Source organism: Mixophyes fleayi, chromosome 6, assembly GCF_038048845.1.
Source record: "Mixophyes fleayi isolate aMixFle1 chromosome 6, aMixFle1.hap1, whole genome shotgun sequence".
NCBI classification, from domain to species: domain Eukaryota; kingdom Metazoa; phylum Chordata; class Amphibia; order Anura; family Limnodynastidae; genus Mixophyes; species Mixophyes fleayi.
The window spans coordinates 49,527,473-49,550,356 of NC_134407.1; the positions used below are offsets into that span (position 1 = coordinate 49,527,473).

At 39.9% G+C, this 22,884-nt stretch overlaps 1 protein-coding gene across 1 annotated transcript in view; it reads left to right on the forward strand.

Moving 5' to 3' along the window:
* The window catches only part of NOC3L (NOC3 like DNA replication regulator), a 40,889-nt gene that overhangs the window by 15,591 nt on the left and 2,414 nt on the right, over positions 1-22,884 (forward strand). Inside the window, exons 10-19 of the mRNA XM_075216433.1 lie at positions 1,454-1,582; positions 2,518-2,649; positions 4,688-4,768; positions 5,091-5,191; positions 7,325-7,397; positions 10,007-10,070; positions 11,717-11,788; positions 17,570-17,751; positions 18,537-18,665; positions 21,006-21,103. Of these exons, the coding sequence (XP_075072534.1) occupies positions 1,454-1,582; positions 2,518-2,649; positions 4,688-4,768; positions 5,091-5,191; positions 7,325-7,397; positions 10,007-10,070; positions 11,717-11,788; positions 17,570-17,751; positions 18,537-18,665; positions 21,006-21,103 (1,061 nt within the window). The remainder of the gene's footprint in view (positions 1-1,453; positions 1,583-2,517; positions 2,650-4,687; positions 4,769-5,090; positions 5,192-7,324; positions 7,398-10,006; positions 10,071-11,716; positions 11,789-17,569; positions 17,752-18,536; positions 18,666-21,005; positions 21,104-22,884) is intronic.

Consider the following 22,884-nt stretch of genomic DNA (forward strand, 5'->3'; position numbering starts at 1 on the left):
GCCAACTTCCTTTGTGTACTCGGGGTCAGAAACACACATTGGAGCTGCTCATGAAGAAATTCTGTTAAAATGACTGTATTTTGCTGTGACCTGTTTAAATTGCACATTGGTAAGCTATGATGACATGTACGCCTGGCTGCTTGGCAACCAGTAAACAACCTAATGGCCTCTGTTATGAAGTAGTTTCAGTACTTGTGGATGTGATTATGTGTGATTTGCTCATTTGTAATGACACACTGTGTGATGCATTTGTACAGTTTCTTAGCAACCAGTAAGCTGCACATTGATCAGAGTGCTCGGAGTTGGATAAAACCAGGAGATCTTGCCATCAGACTCTATAGAGATCATAATGATCTGTGCAGAATATGAGCAAACTATTCCAGGGGTCCCAGACCTGAAAGCGTTTAACAGGAGAACATCTACTCATCTAAGTGGGCTTATAAGTAGGAAGTGCTCGATCCACCAATGCAAACACTCACACTAGGTTGGTGAAGCCGGGTACTTCCCTATGCAAGAGAGAGATGTCCTTCCTTGTACAAACAAGTAATAAACCGTCTTCTCATGTGCTTGTTCTACAACACTTAGTGTAGAGAATTGAGGAGAAACTACGTGCTGACTCTTCCACCACTTTGTCTGCTCTGTCATTAGTTTCACCTTAAGTCATTCTCCTGATATGTTGCATTTAGAGAATCTTATATGTGGTTAATCCTGATAGCTGGACTGTAGTAGATGATCGGGGGTTTATGAGACAGACAGAAGGATGGCGCTCTGTGTTCACTTGTGTACAGGATGCTTCAGTGGCTCAGGGGAAAAATGTTTTATTGAAAAAATAAGATGAAAATAAATGTGTATATCAACATTTATATTCTTAGAATATGTTGTTAGTAGTAGTGTTACATGATGACCTCCGTAATAAACCACCAGATAGTAATGCTTAATTACCCTCATATCATCTCCTGCTCAGGATCTGCTATAATCACCTCAGCCAATGTCCGCATGTCGCATCACATGATTGGAAGGTACACCTTTATTTTTATTTTGTGTAGTAGCATACAGGTGTAATGCTTATGATAGCCTCTGGGTGGTGCTATGTATTTTTTCTTTTTCTGCCTGTAGACTCCTCTTAGATGCCATATAGGTATAGCACCATCTACAGGTTAAGAAGCAGTATTGGAAATCACTTGTATAGTGAATTACACAATTTGCATATTTATTCTGACAAAATAAATGTATTCCTCAAATAACACTTAAACATATTCATACTTTGGTTTTTTTTTATTTTGTACTCGGAGACCCCTCCAAGGGAGTTCTGGGCGATGTTGAATTGTTCATTGGAATTCTCTTAATAAATAACATAAGGATAATACAAAACTTTTTTTTTTTTTTTTTGTTAGCATTCAGTAGCTCTACATTACACTCTTCTAGTAATTATTTCCGTATACTCATTACACAGATTGCTGAAATGTCCACAGAGGCAGTGAAGAAGCTTTTCAGGCAGGATAAGCTTGGCCAGGCCTCTCTGGCAGCCGTAAAGGTAATCTCCGGATTGGTGAAGAGCAGAAATTACAACGTCCGTACAGAGGTAATCTACCACTCCTTATTATCTCCTCACTATGTCTTCTCCCAGCACTAAACATTTAAGGTGTGATTTAGAGTTGAACATTAAAATTTCCCATTTGCGTGGATACGTGTAACCTTAATTTAGTGTATCAATGCATCTGGAGCAAATATGTGGCCATTATCATCCTCAAAACTGCACCCATCCTGTGTAGGAGCAAAATTTGTTCTTGGCAAAGAACGCATTTCAATGTACGTATATCCCAAAATGAGATACCTCGGGTGTGAATATTTTATGCACTCCCTTCCTTTACTGCTTTTACATGGGAACACCCCTGATTTTCTTCTGCAAACGGTAATAGGCCGCAAGTGGCAAATATGCGAAATTCAAAATATCGGCGCAAGTTGTGTGCATGCTCAGTGCCATAAATTGTAAGTGAGACGCATATCTACGCAGAGGAAATGCACTTGCATCAATCTTTAAGTCTCCACACTAATCAACAAAAATCCGTCCAATTAAATCTGAACTACTAGTTAGGAAAACATTTTACTAATGCCATCTCTTCTCCCCCATCCTGTTTTTCCTGGGGCTCTTGTTAGTGGGAGGGGGCATGTTACTTAAATGGGGCTGCAACTTTAAATAGAATTTTGGCAAGAGGTGCATTTATGTATTAATTTCTACACTGTCATTTCATCCCCCCCAGAATATTAAGATGAAAACCATTACATGTGGTTAAAACTTTTCTGCATGAAGTAAGTTCTGTAATTGTTGGTCACAGGCAGTATTGCTTCCATGCAGTCAGGGCTATTGTTGAGACTTGTTGAGAAGTATACTGGATCTCGGTGCGATATGACCGAGGGACTGGTATTGATCCTGCTATGTTGTTCAGTGTGCGCTGTATCTTGAGGGCTGTGTATGTGTCCCACTATGCTGCTATACATCATTCATCTTTATTCCAGGTGCTGAACATCTTGCTCCATCTAAGAATTAAAGAGGTAGATGTGAAGAGAGACGTAGAAGACATTGCTCCTAAGCAAAAGTTAATGTCCTACAAAGATAAGAGGAAGAATCTGTCTAGGATGCAGAGAAAGGTAAAGGCTGTGTCTCTGGAGGGAAATGAGCCTCCATTTACTGACTTTGTGACATTTTGGTTATAGTAATACCTCTCCAGTCTCGGTAGCACTAGAAGGGATAACACCACTAAATAGCTAGTGCAAGAGAACATTATGACTTAATAAATACACTGGGCAGCACAGTGGCTTAAATTTGGGTCATGAGTTAGATTCCCGACCATGGCCTTATCTGTGCGTAGTTTGTATGTTCTCCCTGTTTTGCGTGGGTTTCCTCCGGGTACTCCGGTCTCCTCCCACACTCCCAAAAAAACCTACTGGTAGGTTAATTGGCGGCTATTAAATTGACCGTTGTGTGTGTGTGTGTGTGTACACATTTTAGACTATAAGCTCCAATGGGGCAGGTGTGAGTGAGTTCTCTGTACTGCGCTGCGGAACTAATGGGGCTATATAAATGATTATACACTGAGCTTTTCTTTCTTAAATATTTTGATTTCATGATGTATCATGATATTATTTGTTAATGCGTACCCCTGACAAACGCAAATTGCCCAATATTTCATAGAAAAAGAATTGTAACGGTGTTTTTTAATTAATTGCACATAAACCGCTAATAATTGATAACATAATAACCCCCGCCCCTTGTTTTATTATATGGGTAGGTTTGTTATCAGCTTTGCACATCTGGACCTTGCAGTGTTCACCTGTTCTTTGCAGTATGGCTGAGCTTCCAGTGGACTGGTTGGGATCTCTTAGTGAGACTTTCAGATCATTCCTTGGATTTTTGATGATCTGGCCTTTGGGATGGCCGCTTTGTATATTATTTTATATTTGAACCGCTCTAATATGGCTTTTACATTATGTTGGGTCTTTGTCCTGCTGAAATATGACTCTTCTGACAAATCTTAGGTTTCTTGTAGACTGCAGCAGGTTTTCCTTTACCTATATCTTGGTTCTTCCATTTTGCTCTTATTTTGAAAAGTTTTCCCATCCCTGAAGCCTCCCAGTAGCGTTATGTTAATACCACCATGCTTCATTATAGTTCTATAAGGAGATTCCATTAGCCGCCAAGTTCCATATTAGCCCAACATGATATGTTTCTGATTGATGTCTAGGCAATGCTCATTGCTAATTTTTTGCTCACACCTCATAGGGGATCTTATCTTTAACTTAATTGGCATAATTAGCACAGAAAAATAGGGTGCAACACTACTAGAATGCCTTGTGGCTAATTGAATAGCTTCCATAGCGTCCTTGGGAGGATGCAGCTTCCTCCGCTTGGTATGGGATTCCCAGCTGTTGGCTGGCAAACTAGGAGATATTTCATAAGTTTACTTCAACAATGTGTTTTCCTTATTTTAAGCCACCCTATGATAAAGCCAAGTTCCTCGGCTTTTGTCCATCTCTGTGATGGAAGACTAGCTAGCTGTCTGTAGCCATGGAGGCCTTCATTGATGATCTGGGTAAACGGAGCAGTGTAGCACTCGGGGTCTGTAGATGGTAGATGTAGGAATGGAGTTATCAAGAGCCTCAATCAGTGCTCCATGGGTAAGGACAGCTAAGACTCTGTTTTTATAATGCATAAACTTACCCAGTTACACCATATTATCTGCATTTCTTGACGATCTCCAAATGTTCTTCCCCTGGTTGCTTTTCAATAACCATTTATCAGATTTGCTTTGAATTGATGTCCTATGATAAAGCTGTTGCTTAAAAATGCACTAGCCAACTATGTGACCACTCACAGACAGGTGTATTTATTTGTTTGTTGGATGGATATGAATACTTATGCAATCCATTTTTATATTTGAAGCTACATAAAAAGAATCCTCAGTGATAAAAATTCCTGAAACAATCGGCTTTGATTGCAAGTGACTGCTGAGGTAATATAGAAGGGCTGCTGGTTAGTAGTGCCACAGTGCCCCTTGTGGCCAAATCATAAGCCGTGGAAAACACTTTGAGAGAATGCAGCTCTTTGACACCCCCATAGTCCTCAAAGTTATCTGTTTGTTGTTATATCTGTCTCCATACTCATGATTGCTGATCATTGTGCTTGCAGTGGAAGAAAGCTGAGGAGAAATTGGAGAGAGAACTCCTGGAAACTGAAGCCTCTGAGAGCAAAGAGAAGAAGTTAAAACTGGTGAGACCATGATCAACTGCTTGATTGGCATTCCCTTACTTGCATATAATAATATATACACCACTATGCAATATTTGTTTATATTTCCTAAAATGTCTATTCAAGATTTCTATTGCATACTTTAGCCCTCAGTGTGCGCCTCTGGTTTTTTGTTTCTTACACCAGTGATCTGAATTATTCTGGAAACATGAGTGAGAGGATTTGGGTTTAGTTGGCTACTTGCTGCCAGCGTTGGCTATGAGGGAGTTAATCTCCCTGTTGCAAGATAAAGGCCGCCGGACCTTAAAATAATTGACTGTTTTTTTCTCCTCTTTTCCCACAGCACATGGAAATACTGAACATTGTTTTTTTAACCTACTTCAGAATACTGAAAAGAGTGCAGAAATCTGAGCTCCTTCCTGCTGTCTTGGAAGGCCTAGCGAAGTGAGTGTGTGTATTTTGTGGAGGGTCCAATGGGATATGAGCAGGAGAAATGCCATTTTTAAGGACTTCAATAGGCATAAAAACCCCAAACTAAAAATATTCTAGCTTCAAAGTGCCAATAGGGGCATAATGTACGAGTGGCTGATGTGTGCTTTTACTGCCTGTTACTGATCTTTTTTGTTTTTTGTGTAAACAATTTTGTTTTCATGATTGTGTATATTGTTGTGTAAACAGACGTAAGAGGCCTCTTGTTATTGGTGTGTAAACAGGCATAAGGCAGAGTATTATTTGTTTATACCACATATTACAAATAACTCCAGCCTGCTAGATATTGTGTTCTCTGACACGTGAAAAGGGTAATGCTCCCTCCAAGGTTATGTGGATGGTTTTGCTACTACAAGTACAGTAGTAGAAGGTTGTTATTATTTAAATGTTACAGTAGAACATTTGTGTTTTAAAGTGAATTCTGTGGTTTTAGGAAAATAACTTTTGTTATTGTTTTTTAAAAATAGATCAGTTGCAAGTCTGAAAACTGTATCTTAATAGTACGCATTGTTGATTGTATCCTAGAAACATAAATATATGTTTTTGTTTGTTTATTTTAGTAGTTGGCTTTTCATTTATTTATTCTTCTGATAGTCTGCAAGCATTATGAGTGAGAGGCCTCTTTCATGTGTATTTGCATTTTTAGGTATAGATGTCCGCTATGTGCTCTAATGGTAGAATTGAATGTAATCTGTACAGCACCATGAAACGGGGCCATCTAGAGGATAAGTTATTGTGAAATTGACAACTACTAACTTTTTACCAAACCATATTCAAGACCTAAAATAATATTGGTTTGCTTGGCATGGTTGCATATAAAATACATAATTTTATTTCTAATGCCCCAGGATGTTGGTTAATCTCTGTTTATTGAAATGTGACCGATATGCTCTTTAGAAATCTGTACTTTACTGAAACCAGCCTTTAATTACAATACAATTTGACTTCTTGATTAGCCAATGCGTAGACAGCTCCATTCTCTAATAATCCCCAATAAGGACAAGGTCTCTGATAAGGTGACATTTGTTACTGGACATACACTATGCTATGGGTCACAGACCTTTATGATGATGGGGTCATGGTGTTTAGCACTTGCAGGTGCTGCCTCCATTTTTCTTCTTTCTTCATTACTTCTAAAGTGTGTAAATTATATGAAGATTCTCCCTTTGATCTGTGTTTGACAGGTTGGTGAAGGATAATGACTGAACCATCTGTCCTAACAGACCAGTAATGGTCCCGTTTCAGTGACTATTGGGTTATTAGACAGATCTCCATTTTTAGACCAAGCAGACTTACATTCATTCACTGTTTGTTTCTGGCTGTCTGCTAGATGCTCTTGCAGTAAAATAAGTTTTTATTAGAGATGCTCAGGCTCGGTTCCTCGAGAACCGAACACAACTGAACTTAGGGGATCCGAGTACCGACTCTGTACTGTCGCCCGTCCTCGGAATTGAAAACGAGGCATTGTGACGTCGTCGGATCTCGCGAGTTTTGAATTCCATTTTAAGATCCAACATCAGGGGGGGTGGGAGGGAGGTTGCGGCCCCCCTTTTTTCTTTTCTGCCACTGCTGTTTGCCAATGTGTCCTAGATGTGCTATGAACTGCCGTGTGTTTGTGTCATTGCTCTGTCGCTTACCATCCAACCAGGTCGCTGCAGTATTTGTCCGAAAGTGTATGAAAATAATATTGTGACCTGTGAGGTGGTCTAAATTGATTGCAAATTACTTGAAATTCGTGTTATTGTAGTTAATAATAATGTAGGAACAAAAAAGGAGCAAAATTATGTGATTTTAGCATATTTTAAACACACGAGGGTAGTTTTGCCAAAACCAAAACACAAAGCTAATCCAGATCCAAAACCAGTTCATGGGGGTCAGTGAGCATCTCTAGTTTTTATTTCATTACTAAATCTGTATATCTAAATTGTGTATTTGCTTTCATAACCCCACCAGATTGTAAGCAAGGTCCTCTAAGCTATTTGTCTGTTAATGCACAGTCTTGTTTCCATACGCTGCACGGTTTGCTGGAGCTTTATTAATGCATGTAAATAACTTGTCTTGCTTCTTCTTTTTACCCATTGTCTTCAGGTTTGCTCATCTTATAAATGTGGAATTTTTCGATGACCTCCTTGTGGTGCTTCATAAACTCATTGATTCTGGGGTACGTATCACAGCTGTATGTACAGGTTACATTACTCATAGGTAGCTTCCCAATAAAGAGCTGTTCGACTTTCTAAAATGATTTCCTTCAGTGATTTCTCCAGTAAAGTGTTCTCTGTGGTCCCGGTTCTGAGTTACCAAGGACTTTCCTTAGCCGTCCTTTTAAAAAGAACCAATGGGCAGCATTAACTACAGATATGTCTACAACTTCTTTTAGACTCATAATTATTATTTCTGGTATTCATGCGTTCGCAATCTTCTGCTGGGTAGCTTTTAATTGGAATCATCAATAAATATACATACAATGATAAGGTTAGAAACTGGATATCTAATGTGCATTCTTAAATATTGCCCTATAATATGAGTTTACCTTGGATATCTTTGATTGTGCATTTGTGCATGTTACACATAGGTTTTTTTGTATAAGACAGATTAAGTCAACTTAATTGGTTCTGTCCATAAAACGTCTGCCTCAACTGTGTGCAGCACCTTCTAATTGCCATCCACATAGAGCATTCCCCCCATGTCCAGCTTATAGTAAGGTGTAGGGGCATCATCTCAAACTTAGTAAAACTACTTTGTTATAATGGAATACGTTGACATGTGGAATTAGACCCAATTGTGTGCATCATAAATCCTTGTGTATGGTACTTCATCTATAGCGTGGCTGGTCTGAGGAAAGAAGCAGATACGGTGTTTTCACTAAAGATCATGAGTGCACATAAATTCTGCTTTTACAGTTCTATAAAAGTAATTAGATCCTATTTGTAGCATAGTGCTCCATTAATTTATATTGAGCTCCTATTTCCCATGTGAATTTACTGCTTATCTGTTACAATTGAATTTCCATTGAGTAGTGCTCTATTGCTTCATTGAGTTTATTACCCAACATATTTTATATTTTATGTTTACGTTCAGGAGTATTTGTTTCATTTCTGGTCCTGGTGTGAGATGCAGACTGTTAATATGATTAATCACCCAAGGGAGCACATACAGCCAGATGATGTCTGCCTTTTATGGTACTTGCTGGGTGGTGATAGCAGTTTGGTGTCACACTCCTTTATTTTTTGTTTGTCTCTATCAGAGGGACTGTTCACATTTAATCCAAGTCTGTATTCATCATCAACATTTATTTATATAGCGCCACTGTATTAAAGCCTGGGGTTCCCCCACATTCTTCAGGTTTCCTATGCATGGTATAGGGGTTTACTATGAGAATAAATTCTGTTTTATTGGTGATTTCCATATGTGCATAGAATGTAATATTTAGGACGTTTGTATTTTTCCAGTTCAAAATTGTATTTGACTGGATTGTTTTGTCAATATACTGATTATTCTCTAATGCTGAGCAGGTGAGTTTATAACCTGCATAACTAATGCACAGTGGAAGCAACTGTTTTGTGTCCTGAACCAATATTGAACTATCCATAGATCCAATAGGAACTAGTGATCTCATGAAGGCAGTCATTCACTCTGAGTCTGTGTGTCACATTATCAGGAAAATCAGTCGAGCCCATAAAGTCTTCAGTGCTTGTAGGTGTGCACACTTAAAAATGTTGATCCTCAATATCTGGTGTCAATGATCTATAAAGGAAGTGCGTCCTCATTACTCTCTGACATTAACGAAATGATGGGCAGCCTGATACACTTCAAGGGCTGCATGTGCATTCATCTAACCTTCAATAGACCCTTAACACCAGCAATAACTTAAAACAATACATTTAATCGTGCCTTAATAGCCCCACATGTGACTAAACCCCAAATGCCCCCACTCACCCCACACTGGGGAGTACCAGTCACCATACACTACTAATCTGATAACTAATTCGCCCTGGGTTTACAAACATTCAAAAGTTACTTTGGCATTGATGAAGGAATGAAGCGGATGAATGGGAATCCTTTGACCTTAGTTGTGCTGTGACCTCCCTGCCTTGTGCGTCGGAGGTCATGTGATGCGGTGGTTAGCCAGGTGAAGGCGCATAAAGCACAGAATGAGTCAACGCTGATTGGAGTTATGGAGGGAGCTGATGATGGCAGGTGAAGGCCCAGCTGGCTGTATCCCATCACTGGTCTAACGCGCAACATGTTGCCCAACACATATTTCATGAAGTGATGTTGCTTTGAATTGCCAGGAAGTGGCAGAATGATCCATATAAATAGGTCATGTAGTTAGTAAGTTTGTCATGTGAAGACAATTAACCCTTCATGTGAATGATAGAACATATTTCCAATATCTATTCTTTAACAGGGAAGATGTCATTGTACTTCCAGGGTTTTGTATTAACCCACCGGATGGCAGTGAGAAGATTCCTAATGAGACACTTTATGAAGGCTGAGATGTATTTAAGATTGTTAAATTGATTATATAACCAGAGGTCAGAACATGAATAAATCAGATTGTTGTGACCGGGTCAGAGTAGACTTTGGCAAATGCCTCATTGTTCAGCAGTAGGAAAACAGCTTTCACAATTACAAAGTACAACTTGAGTTTTACAGCTCTGCCAACGATACAATGCTGAGCACATCCTAAAACGCATGCAGTGTACAGTTCAGCACGCCCTATGACTTACTGGGGCTTACTATAATGAATTGTCTGTGGCTTTCCTTCAGGATCTCAGCTACAGAGAGAGCCTGCACTGTGTTCAGACAGCATTCAATATACTTTCTGGGCAAGGTAAGATTTCTTTTATCACACTCCAAAAACACACAATGTTAAAAATGTATAGAGTTCTTCTTAATGCTGCGTTATCAGCTGTGGAAAGATTACACCAACTTACTGCCCCTTCTAGCCGGAGCTAAAGTAAAGAGCTGGCAAATCAATTCCGTGGGGACTGTTTGATTGGGGAACACCAATAACAAGACTCGGTCTCTTGGCCCACCCTGGTTGTTGCCCAGGACTGTGACCAGAACAGGGGAACCCCGTAAAAGCAGCTGCATGTAGCAGCCCAGGGGCCTCGGCTAGGGAAAAGGGGGGGGGGGGGGGGGGTAAGATCATTTCTACAGGTGGTGTTGCAGCTTCAAATGTGGACCAAAGTAGAGTAATACTTAAGCTAAACAGCGGTTTATACAAGGCTACATATTGGGGATAAACTTGCAGTATGACATATTATTTCTGTTTTTACGTAAACTTAGTCAATATTCTCTTTGTTAGAGGGAAATATATCCTGTGCATATATGGAAAGAGACACAGAGTAGAACGTTCCAGTGTAGTTCCCAGCCAGGAAGAGCGGAAGTGGCAGTCCATGCGATCCCATACAAAGGGAGTGATGTCCGAAAGCCCTTCTTGCTAGTATCGTTCACCTAGCTGATGACCCAATTCATAAATTAATAGGAACTGACTGGAGAGCCACAGTTCTTCATGTAGGCATTAGGCCTAGACTAGTGGCCAGAGGGTAGACCATGGTATCTGTCAAGTTGTCAGGAGGCCTAGACCCCACTGGTCCTTACTATTGCACTGTTCTTTCACCCATTGTCGTCCTGCTCTCACAGGACAATGCAGCAGGTCATATGGCTGGGGCTTAGGAGAACTGAACTGAGCAGCAAGCCTGAGGCTGTGATCTCCGGATCTATGTCATTTAATAAAAAAAATATATTATATATATATATATATATATATATATATATATATATATATATATATATATATATATATATATATATATATATAATCAATCCTTCTTTACGTTACCTAGTAATGACTTTGTTAAATGTGATGTCTCGTATATGGTTGTAGCAATTGCTTTTAAAATGAGTAATGTTTTAAAATTAGTGTCACTTTAGATGGAATATGTACAAAGTAATGGAGTTAAGTCTGGGGTGGTTATCCTTAGAAGTGCACCTAGACCCTACACATAGTGGACGCAGCCAATTTACAGGCTAGACCAATGTTTATTCCTATGCTGCCAGTCTGGTAACTTCCTAGTAAACAATGTGTCTGCAGACATAAGTACACTGAAGTACAGCTTCCCAATGCTGCTGTTGACGGCTATAAGTGGCCGGTTAGAGAGGAGGTTTGTTCTTTGCAACTAATAGCTGTCACAAGTAGTAGGTGGGTAATGTAGTGAGCTCGTTAGTGTTCTATATAAGGTAATGTTTAATGCCTGCATTGCTGATGACATGTCATACCTTTATAGAGAGTCTTTACATATCCTTTACCTTTAACAAACCTGCTGACCCAGTCTTGTCTGGTTTATCCTGTGTGAGATAATGTGAATAGTGTTACTATGATTGGATGTTTATTTGTCCTGATTGCTCTTCTCCATCACTTGGGTAAAGCCAAGTCCCTCATGTACCAGTATTCTAAGCATTTCTTCTTAACAGGTGATGTCCTCAATATCGACCCTTTGAAATTCTATACTCACCTTTACAAGACCTTATATGGACTCAATGCAGGTAACCAGGGTTGTTTTATTTAAGTATTTTCTTCAGTTTTGTAAGAAAAAAAAAATGCTTGTTTTTCAGAGGTCTTACAGCCTTCGTTATTATACTATTTAAAACATAATAAAGAGGGAAAGTATCAATTGTGAAAATCTTTTATGAAGCCGGGTAGAGTTTGTGATTTTGTGATATTCTCATATTTTCACTACTAATCCCCTTTCCTTCACATTTTATTTTTTTATATTATCGTATAAAAATTGATTTTTATTCATGATCTCTTTACCACTGATCGTCACAAAATAGTGTAATATAGTAAGCCTATAATAACAGTACTAAATGGTATAAAAAAAAGAAACAGAAAAACAAACGTTTTTCTGAATGACAAATAAAAAAGACAATAATTGATTATCTGTACATATGAATTCATTCCTTTTGTAAGAGATAAACCAAAATAAAACCCTGTGACAATCCGTTGTATCCACAGGTCACACAATTCATTGATTAGTTTCTACCTGTGTACAATTAGTATTTTATTTTAAAACAAATACCACTATCTGGCAATGTACTAACCAAACATAGGGCCTCTTAAGATGACTATCAAAGAACATTACAGCAAATCCTAGAAACGTTTATTGAAAAGCACCAGTCAGGGAAAGGAGGAATATTTCCCCTAGAGCACTGTGTAGTCCAACAATATGACGTACAGAGAACTTCGCAGAACGTTGTATTGTCTAGAACTGGCCGTTCTCCTAAACAAGGTATCCTTGCTAGTAGGACACTTTGCATCTGACCGTTAGTCTTCCGAGCAGAGATCCAGACAATGGCCCATCCACTTCACAAATATGCACTTCATGGGAGGGTGTCAAAAAGTAATGTCACCTGGAATCTTACCTAGAGTTTACTAGTAAGCACGAGGAAGACCAGTATACCAAGCGGAGAGAGATTCCATGGTCTGGTGAGACGAAGATTAACCATTTTGGCTCTAACATTAGGTTCTATGAATTATGCAAGCATCGCACATTCATCATCCCAAGAACACGATCATTGCTGTGAAGCATGGTGGGGTTTTCTTCAGGGCCAGGAAAATTTGTCAAAATAGACAGTAGAATGAATGCGGCAAGATAGTTACAAATGTTGGAGAAAATCATGTTCCAGTCTGTTAGACCAGACAGTCGTCCCATTTAGACTTTGCAGAAGGACTTGAAAATCTATGTTCACAAACTGCCACTATCCAACCTGATGGAACTCAAGAGTTACTGCAAAGAAGAAGGGTGAAGTTTGGGGGGGGGGGATTAATTTCCACGAGTTGTGCCATGTGACATTATAAATTTCTCCTTGCTCCCCGGGCAGGCAGACATGCGTGATGGCTGGCTGTTTATCGCGGGTAACTGAATTTCCCCTTCACCTCAGTGTTCAGAATTACAAAACTCGTAGAGACTCATCCAAAAAGACTCTCGGGTGTAATTACCGCTATAGACAATTTCCCCAAGTATTAAATCAAGGTGGGCAAATATTTCTGTAATCAATTATTGCTCTCTCTTTAATTTTTTTATTTAGGATTAATTAAGAAAAAAGAAGCCATAGCACCTAGTAGGCGGGTTATGCAATGTGAGAGTTGTAGCTGCGCTATGTATTAGAGAATGATTTAGCAATCAGGTTATGGGTGTCTGAGCCTGTAGTATTTCATTAATCTCTTTCCACAGCCCCTCTATACCACAGCTGATTACAGAGGTCTGCAGGATGGGCCAGAATGTGCTTATATATAATTGCCATTGCATACAAAGGCAGTGATTTCTATGATACAGTTAATTTAGATATGGTGTATTATTTATATAAACTGTCCTGATGGTAAGAATATGACTAGAGTTGTTTTGCCATTTGCCTTAGAGAACAAATTGCAAAGCTAGACCTGTGGAATTTCCAAGCCTACTTTTACTGCGGTTAATATGTTAGCAACAGTCTGTAATATTTTATATCTGAAAAAATGCAGTAGCTTAATTAATATGTCATCAAGCAGCCAGACATGGACAAGAAAGAAAGAAAGTTATTGTAGGTTTCTGCTTCATTTTACGACATGTAAAGGCAGCATTGTTAATAGCTCATAAATTATTTTAATTAAAAATCAAATACATCTGAGTTGTTGAGATTCCAGGGTTGTCCACAAGTATTTAGTCTCTTAAATGACTTTCACTTTCAGATGCACTTTTTCCATTTAGATCTCTTAGGCTTAAATATATATATTTTACAATACAAGATGGTAAGTATTAGCTTTATTTTAAAAGATGCCATAATGTCTGGCCTCCTGTGGAATGATACTGTTTAGTTTGAATGCTGATATTTGTTGCTGTTAATGAATTATCCAATGGATAACAAGTGTTGTGTTTTACTGCTACAATCGCTGTGCACAATGACAGTGATAGCATGTCGGCTGCCCTGTAAATTTTATTGCTGGCTCTTTCATATAATAAAATGGTAGTTTTGTTTAAATGCATTTATGACCAGGGCCACCAAGAGGGAGCATTGGCCTTGGTGTAGCTGCCACCTTTCACCCCCCTCGCCCAGCTAGATACTTGCACAACCGAGGGTAGTGTGACCGTTAGGAAGCAGTAAGCTCCCATATTGGTCTGTACAGTCACTTGCCTCCTTTTTGTTAGACCCTGATCTATGTGGGGTGGGTGGGGCCAGAGCCTGGACCCCTCCTACTTTTCTGGGCTGCAGTATATAATCCGCCACTACTGTGGGGACCCCTCCTACTTTTCTGGGCTGTAGTATATAATCCGCCACTACTGTGGGGACCCCTCCTACTTTTCTGGGCTGTAGTATATAATCCGCCACTACTGTGGGGACCCCTCCTACTTTTCTGGGCTGTAGTATATAATCCGCCACTACTGTGGGCCTCCATCACATGCTGGGACCTGGGTACCTTTTCTACTCTCTCCTTTCCTTTTCGGAAACCCTGTTTACGGCTCAAATGTGAAAACTTGCTGGCAACGTGTTTAGTATCAAGTCTTGACAGTAAGCCAGAGCTGTGAAAGGGTTCTTTTCATAAAGAGCAGTGGAATTGTGGTTTGTACTCTCAGGAGAACTGGTGTTTACAGACATTGTAGAGTGAAAAACGATCGGGTGTCTTTGTAACAAAACAGAAAGTACAGAGCTAATTGTAACCTACAGATTGTTAGAGGAGTGAACTCTATGGATGTTTGTGTGTTTCATTGTTTTGTTTTCTCAGACACTTTGCAACTACTTTTATTTAAGGTTTTGTGGCTCTTTAATGCCTTGTTAATATAGTTCCTTAAACACACAAACCTCATGTATTGTGCATAGGATGTTTTCTAGAGCACTATCCCATCCTTCTGGACTGATTTCCTCCACTACACACAATTTCTTGGCAAATTTATCTGGGATTTCCCATTTGCTCAGTCTGGTTACTTCAACTCAAGATCCCTTGGACGCCAGAGGAATAAACCCGAGCCATTTCTCATGACCTTTCACTTCAGCAAGATCCCACAAGTCATTGCTATATCCTTCTCCATACTTTCTTCTTGCCTGCAGGTCACACAATTAATGCTGTGAAACTAGTCCTGGTGCCCCAGAGTATTGTGTACGTTACATGACTGCACGGCGATAAGAGACTGTAAAGGAGGAGGGACGTGTACATGAACATTTCCATCCCTCACTGGTTTTTGTGAATTGTAAAAGTTGTATAATAGTGTGCCCAAGAAAACACTGCTTGTCGTAATCCTCCAGAACAGAATGCGCTCTGTGTTTACATACACGAGACACAGAATACATAACATTATGGAACTTCTGTGAAACTAAGTAGCAAAACTTCTCTGATTAATGTTAGTTGAAGGGAAAGTCTGAGCAAACTGACTTTTATTTTTGGTTTATTTTCTTGTATGTTGTCTAAACTTAGTATTTCATTTTTTCATTGTGCTTTTTTATCTGTTTGCAGTTGTACTATATTAATACACCATCCAAACAGTTTTAAGAATAGATTTATTAAAAGTGCAGCACTTCTGTTCACTTATTGGGTAGCAGCTTTCTGCTAGATGAGCGCTAGGGACCCTCAAGGATTATACAAAAATTCTGATATATATAAAAAAAACATTAACATGCAGTTTTTATTTCTGATATTTTTTCTATAAGTGTTCTATATAGATGTAAGTTATTATGAATATTCATAGGAAAGAGCTAGATTATGGTGCTTTGTGGCACTGATGACTACGTCTTGTTTTGTGACATAATTGAGTCGCTTTAAAGTTTGGGAAGATGGGAATCTTTATTTTAAATGTGTAGAATGGATTGTATTGTTATAAGTCCTTACCTGGACTGTACGTAAATAAAGATTATGCCATCGGTTGCTGGAAATACCACCCACCATATAGCGACAAAGGATTAGGATCTGCTGCTGATCACTTCCAGTTAGGGAAGAACAGCTATAAATCAGGTTTGTGTGACACAGGCTGTAAAACCTCTGCAGAGATTCCTATAAATGACATTCAGGGATGTATATTATAATGCCAGCTCCACTCACTATATCTTAAGGTTACAACATACATAGGAAGTTTAGAGAACTCGCCTTGAAGGGAAAGACAACCCCAGCAAGTAGTATAAAGGGAGAGGAGAGTAACAGGTTTCCTTCCCTTGGAAGCTGAACTTGCTGCTGCTCACTGCATGGTGCCACTTTCCTGACAAATGTCTGTTGATTATTGTCAGGGACTAAACATCCCCGGTAACAGCAATATATGGTACAATACACGTTAGTTTGGCTTTGCTATCGGCATACACAGCACAGTTCCACCTACTTTGAGAGAGATCTGTACAAGTTGAGATTGTAGAACTGCCGACTTCTAAATATACCCGGAGCCTCTGACATGGAGAAAAAAGTCTTTATTTCTTGGGTATATTTTCACTTTGAGAATTGTATTTCTAGAAAGCTATTTAGTTTCTTTTAATATGACAAAATGTATTCTAATTGACAGCTTGATATTTATTAGTTTTGATCTCCCTTAAAGTAAACCTGTTGCTTGTACCCATTTAAAACTGAAAGTTCAGTATTGGATGGATTATCCTATTTTATACCAGGGGGTAAATGTATGAACCTCCGATTTTTTTCAACTTGCCGGAAATTGGCGACTTTGCAGGTAAAATTTAAAGCGGTGATGGCTTGTAAAGGCAAGTTTGCCTTAACAAGCCATCTCCACTTTAAATTTTCACTGCAAAGTCGCCAATTTCCGTCGAGTTGAAAAAAATCGGAGGTTCATACATTTACCCCCCCGACCTCTACATATGTGGGGTCCAGCGTTCATGCGTTCCAGTGGGCACCCAAACGTCTGGCACTACTCTGCTCCATCTCCCACGGGCAGCATATTGTTCTTGGTCTGCTAGTATGAAGAAAATACCAGGTTGGCAAGAATACTGATGTTGGTCTCCCCATAAACCCTCAGCATGTTTTCCATCGACAACTGCAGTGACAGCCGTTGCAGGGTGCTTTACAGGTGTTGGGGGGACCCTTACGAATGCACTAACACTGTACCCTATGTAAGTAACTGTTGGATCAGGCCTAACTTTCATCACATTTTACAAGTCTGTATGAATGTCCAATAATGGCAGCCATCAGGCCAGCTATGTACTAACAGGAGCTCCAGGAAAGACATATTCAGATTGTAGGTGTGTTAGAGCATAGACCACCATCTTACCTAACTGGCTGTGGGTACAAACTTCCATTGAAAAAACTAATTTTGACTTTAAGTTGTGTATTCCTCTGGGTGAATTGATGGTGTATGTTTACAGGCTCTACAAATGACGATACACTGATCGCTCTTCAATGTCTGGAACTGATGCTCACCAAGCGTAGGAAACAAGTCTCCCCACAGAGAGCTCTGGCATTTATAAAGCGACTTTCTACTCTGGCACTGCATGTCCTCCCCAATTCATGCATTGGTATCCTGTCCACCAACCGAGGACTCCTGCAGGTAAGGAAATCTGAGCAGGGAGAGAATGTTATTCCCAGGTCATTAGCTTCCCGATATGCACAGGAGTAGAGAAGGACTTTGCTGGTCTAGTTTTACAGTGGATCTTGACAACCTGTAAATCTTCAGATTTTGTTTAACTACAGCTAAAGTAGCACAGTACATTATGTTCTTTCATGAATGAGAGACTGTAAATTATGCCATTGTTCCAGAGATTTCCCACATTATTTCCAACCTTCAGGCAGAGTTACCTGCAGACATGCTTAAGCAGTAGATATGTTACCTGCCTGGAATTGGCCTGTATATTGCAAGTGTTAGTGATTGTTATTTCATCTAAGCACAGTATTGTGTGATGAGCAGTGCAAATGCTTAATTTAATCTACTCCATAGAAGATTGTTAAGCATGTGACTTATTTGCAAAGCAAGAGAACGTAACGTGTGTGTTTTATGTATGTTGTGCGGACAAACAACATTTAGACTTTAAGGCCACTAAGCATCAACATTTTCAAAAATGATATCTGTACTCTGACACTTCATCAGACTGTTTGCCAGTCAATGTCTGTTGTATTGAATGAGTGAGATTTAGGGGAGTCTTCGTGGGTTTTTCGCCGTCCCACTCCCTGTAGAGAAAAAGTTTATGCTCATACTTGTGTGACGAGCTTGTAGACTTGCTCTGCTGATATTCAGTATACCAATTGGTCTATTCCGGGTATGTGTACACAAGTATTCCACTAGAATAATTATTTCAGCCTTTCTTGTCCTTTTATATGGTCTTCATTTGGTTTCAGACATTCCCAAAGACTGACATTCTACTGGACAATGAATCTCAAGGCAGTGGGCTCTATCTCCCAGAACTCGATGAGCCGGAATACTGCAACGCACAGAACACTGCGCTGTGGGAGCTGCACTCGTTACAGGTAATTGTCTGTATTCTATGCAGTGTTAGATTAGCACCGATTGCTTTCTCATTTGGAGTTGTGCCTCACTGCTAGCTACATCCCCATGAATATTCATTCCACCTACACGATGGTTGCCTCCAGTGTATTATAGATAGATAAAAATTATCAAAATGCTATTATATATTTTTTTTCTATATGTAAAGTTAATATATTTTTTCGTTTACTTGATTAAAATAGATAAAATGTACAATATTTTGTAACAAAGGTACTAGTATATTGGATAGGTTTTGTTTTTTATTTTATTTTTTTAAATAAGCTGCAACTGCCACTATTGTTGCTCTTGACAGCTAACAGGTTTAGCCTCTTTTTATCCAAAGAAAGCAATTAAGCCAGTGGTCTATAGACAGCCAGGCAAGGAGTCACCTATGGGCCGAAGCAGCTGCTTCCAATCTAATTTACGTTCTGCTTTGTTATAAATCTATATAATAAGACTGAATCGTGAGCTCCACTACACGTGGGAGGTCACGTGGTCATCTGAGGATAGAGTGCTGTGTTCTCCTCTTCCTTCCGCCACAGGATACATGTCATGGTGGGGCAGGATGCATGCTGTGGGGGACTGTGTGTCAAGTGGGGCTATTTTGGAGCATGCAGGAGGTCTTAGTGGTATGTTATGTAATATTGGAGAATACAAGGGCATTTTGGGATGAGTGAAGTGGGCGATCATGATTTGTCACTCCTGAAAACGCATTTTCACACCCCAGAGTCAAATGTGGCATGTTAATTTACACCACTAGTCGACATTTGGGATTGCGCATGGTGATCTGAGACTTGTGTGATGCTGCTTTGCCATGGAAACTTAATCCATGAAGCTCCCGACAAACAGTTCTTATGCTGACGTTTCTTCCAAAGTCAGTTCGGAACTCTTTAGTGAGTTGAAACCGAGGACAGATGATTTTTAAGTGCTACACACTTTAGCATGCGGAAGTCCCATTCAGAGCTATTGTTGCCCCCCAGACGTTTCATAGAAATGTCCAAGCACACTAATTAGAAGGGACGTCCACATACTTTTGTCCATGTAATATATGTGTGCAACACAACCTGGTATATAATATTTATGGACATATGTTTTATATAATGTGCTGATTAATTTTGATGTACAGTGTATAGAATTGTTATTATATTAAAATGCTGTACAATGTATATGTTTAGCTTCCTCTGCTAGTGTGCATGCTCCCAATAAAGTGCACATGTTTTGCTTAACAAAACTAATTTAAGTATACACCAATTAGCCACAGCATTTAATTGTTTCAGCAATTTGTGCTCCAGTAGCTCTTCTGTGGGAATGGCTAGTCTGTGCTTCCCATGCTAATCAGTGACCCTGTAGCCAGTTTGTCCTTCCTTGGACAACTTTTGGTAGATACTAACCACTGAACACCCCACTAGACCTGCCCTTTCTGAGATGCTTTTACCCAGTCCTCTAGCCATCACAAATTGGGCCTTGCAAAGTCGCTCCGATCCTTGTACATGCCCATATTTCCTGCTTCCAACACATCAACTTCAAGAACTGACTTTTCGCTTACTGCCCAGTGTATTTGACAGGTACCATTGTAACGAGATAATCAATGTTATTCCCTTCACTTGTCCGTGGTTTTAATGTTGTGGCTGATCAGTAAGTAAAATGAGAATAGTATATGGAGCTGTCACTGTTGTGTGAAAATTATGATCCTGTAAAGATTAATTTTGGAGATCTGTAAAGTAATTACTATGAAGTCCGTTTGTATCTCTTGTACACCAGTTCATATTAAGTTGCAAATGTATTTTGATAAAACACCCAGATAACAAGACTTTACAATCTGGGAATGGGATGTGCTTAACCAGATCCAGCAGCTTTCTATATAACTGAACAGTACATTATCAAATTGGACAGATATACTTTACAATGAATTAAAGTAGGCCTGTGTGCAGTTAAATAAAAATAAAACTAATAGTACAATGTAAAGTTATTTATACATATTGCTTTCTTGATAAAATAAACTATAACACTGTGCCCTACATGTCTGCCTGTTACCTCCTGTGATAATGTCATTGTGGGTACTAGAGCCATGTGAGCTCTCAGTGCCAATCAGGAGCCTGTCTTGAAAGCTAGAAAGATTGTCAGAAGCACAGTGAGCAGCTACTGCCAGTACAGGGGATGTTCCCATTGTCACTACTTGGTTATCCTAGTATAAATATTCATAAATTTATTCTTGTTTGTAGAAAGTTGACTAGAGAAGGCACTATGCTGCTCTTATGTATGCAGTAAAATGTGTACGTGACAAGTCCGCCTTAATAAACAGATATATGTTTTTCTTGTTTCAGAGACATTACCATCCTGTAGTGCGGATTTTTGCTACTCACCTCTGTGTTGGGGCACCGTCTGAAGGCTCAGCCGCTCTCCGGGCGTCGTTAAGCAGAAGGTATGGCTGTTACATGGAGAACTTGCCACTTTACCATAGGAAATTACTGTATCGATGATATAGCTTTTCAAATCAGGAGTAAAGCTTAAAGTATTAGGAAGTCTTCAAGTTTCAGTTGTATTGCTAGTGAACTCATAGATTTGTTTAAACCTATAAAACGGCTTTGTCAACTTTGTGGAGGCAGCAGGTAAACTTTAAGGGAAAAGTGTACTGATCATAGGAGGATTGTATTAGCTACATTTTGGTTTGATTGAACTATTGGCTGCTCTTACCCACCGTGCTAGTTATTGGAAGCGCTGTACACTATTGAGCATAGGACAGCTCTCTCCATGTACCCAGCATTAATAGGATATGATATGAGAAGTTTGCACCACTCAGTTTTATCATATGTAGTTTTCATCGGGGCCGGGGGGTTCATTCTGATACTATACCTGTATTGATTATTATTGCAAATACATATAATTTATGAACTGCAAAAGTGTATGTGTATGTCTAAGCAGCCTCCCACTAGGCACAGGGAGGCTAAGGGCTCGGCAGCCATCCCTCCATGGTGGGCGCTGGGGGGAGTGCCGACGTCCCTTCAGCACTTCCTACCTAGTTTGGCGTCCCAGTTAGGCAAGCCCACCAGCAGGGACACAGTGGGCATCTTGGGAGCAACCAGCAGCAGCAGCTGCTTCTCCTCCTCCTTGACTGCCCTCATTTGCAGGAAAATAGTCGTATTGGGGTGCAGAGTTTTTAGGGTTCTTCCTTTTTTCTAGTCTTTTTCTTCTCCAGCTCCACATGATCCCTGATCGTGTAACTGCAGATGTCTTTTCTATGTCTGGGAAAGGCCAGTCCTTGAGGAGGGACATTGGCAAAAGTTTTTCCCTGTTCCAGATGTCACTCAGTTGCCTTATGCGCAGCATGTGAGGCAGAGCACCAGTGGCCTGGTTCGGCTAGGTCTATGACTAGGCTATTGCGGAGATCACACAATCCTCCCTCCTCTGCCTTTCGCACGGTGGCCATGTGGAATGTCATGTCTTCCCCATAGCCTCTACACCGTAAACCCTTTCGTTTTTTTCTCTGCAGCATGGCTCAGGGCCTAGCTCTCTAAGGAAAAGGTATCCTTTTCCTTAGAGCAGGGGTAGGCAACCTGCGGCTCTCCATGTGTTGTGGAACTACAAATCCCAGCATGCCTTGTCAACTATCTGCTGGTTATCTACTGGCAAAGCATGCTGGGACTTGTAGTTTCACAACACCTGGAGAGCCGCAGGTTGCCTACCCCTGCCTTAGAGGATTCTGACAAAACAGGAGCATCAACTTCTAGTGATTCTCTAGACTGAAGGGTCTGATTCTGAGTTTTCTTTCCAAGAGGATGGTGAGGTTGCTAGAAGACATTTTACAGAAACGTTAAGGAGCATACACTAGAGGTAAGCCCACCAAGAAACCGGAGATTCAGGACAGTTTGCTGTTCAACAGAAACACAAACTGTTTCTTTCACCTCTTCTGCTCAGTAGGAGGATCTGCTTAGCATGGACTAAGCCTCATAGCAGATTACAGTCGCTTTATCCTCTCCCTAACGAGAATATGACAAAGAATCCCTGCTGAATTAAGGTGAATGCTGTCATAAGACAGCCACCAAGCCAATTTCTGAACATTGCAAACTTACAGGATAGCACAGATAGAAGTTTGATATGCTTAATCTGGTGAAGCATATCCATAAGGCCTATGAATATCTGGGGGCAGCCATCATTTGATATGGGGCTAGAGATTTCAGTTTTGGCGTACACAACATGGAACGG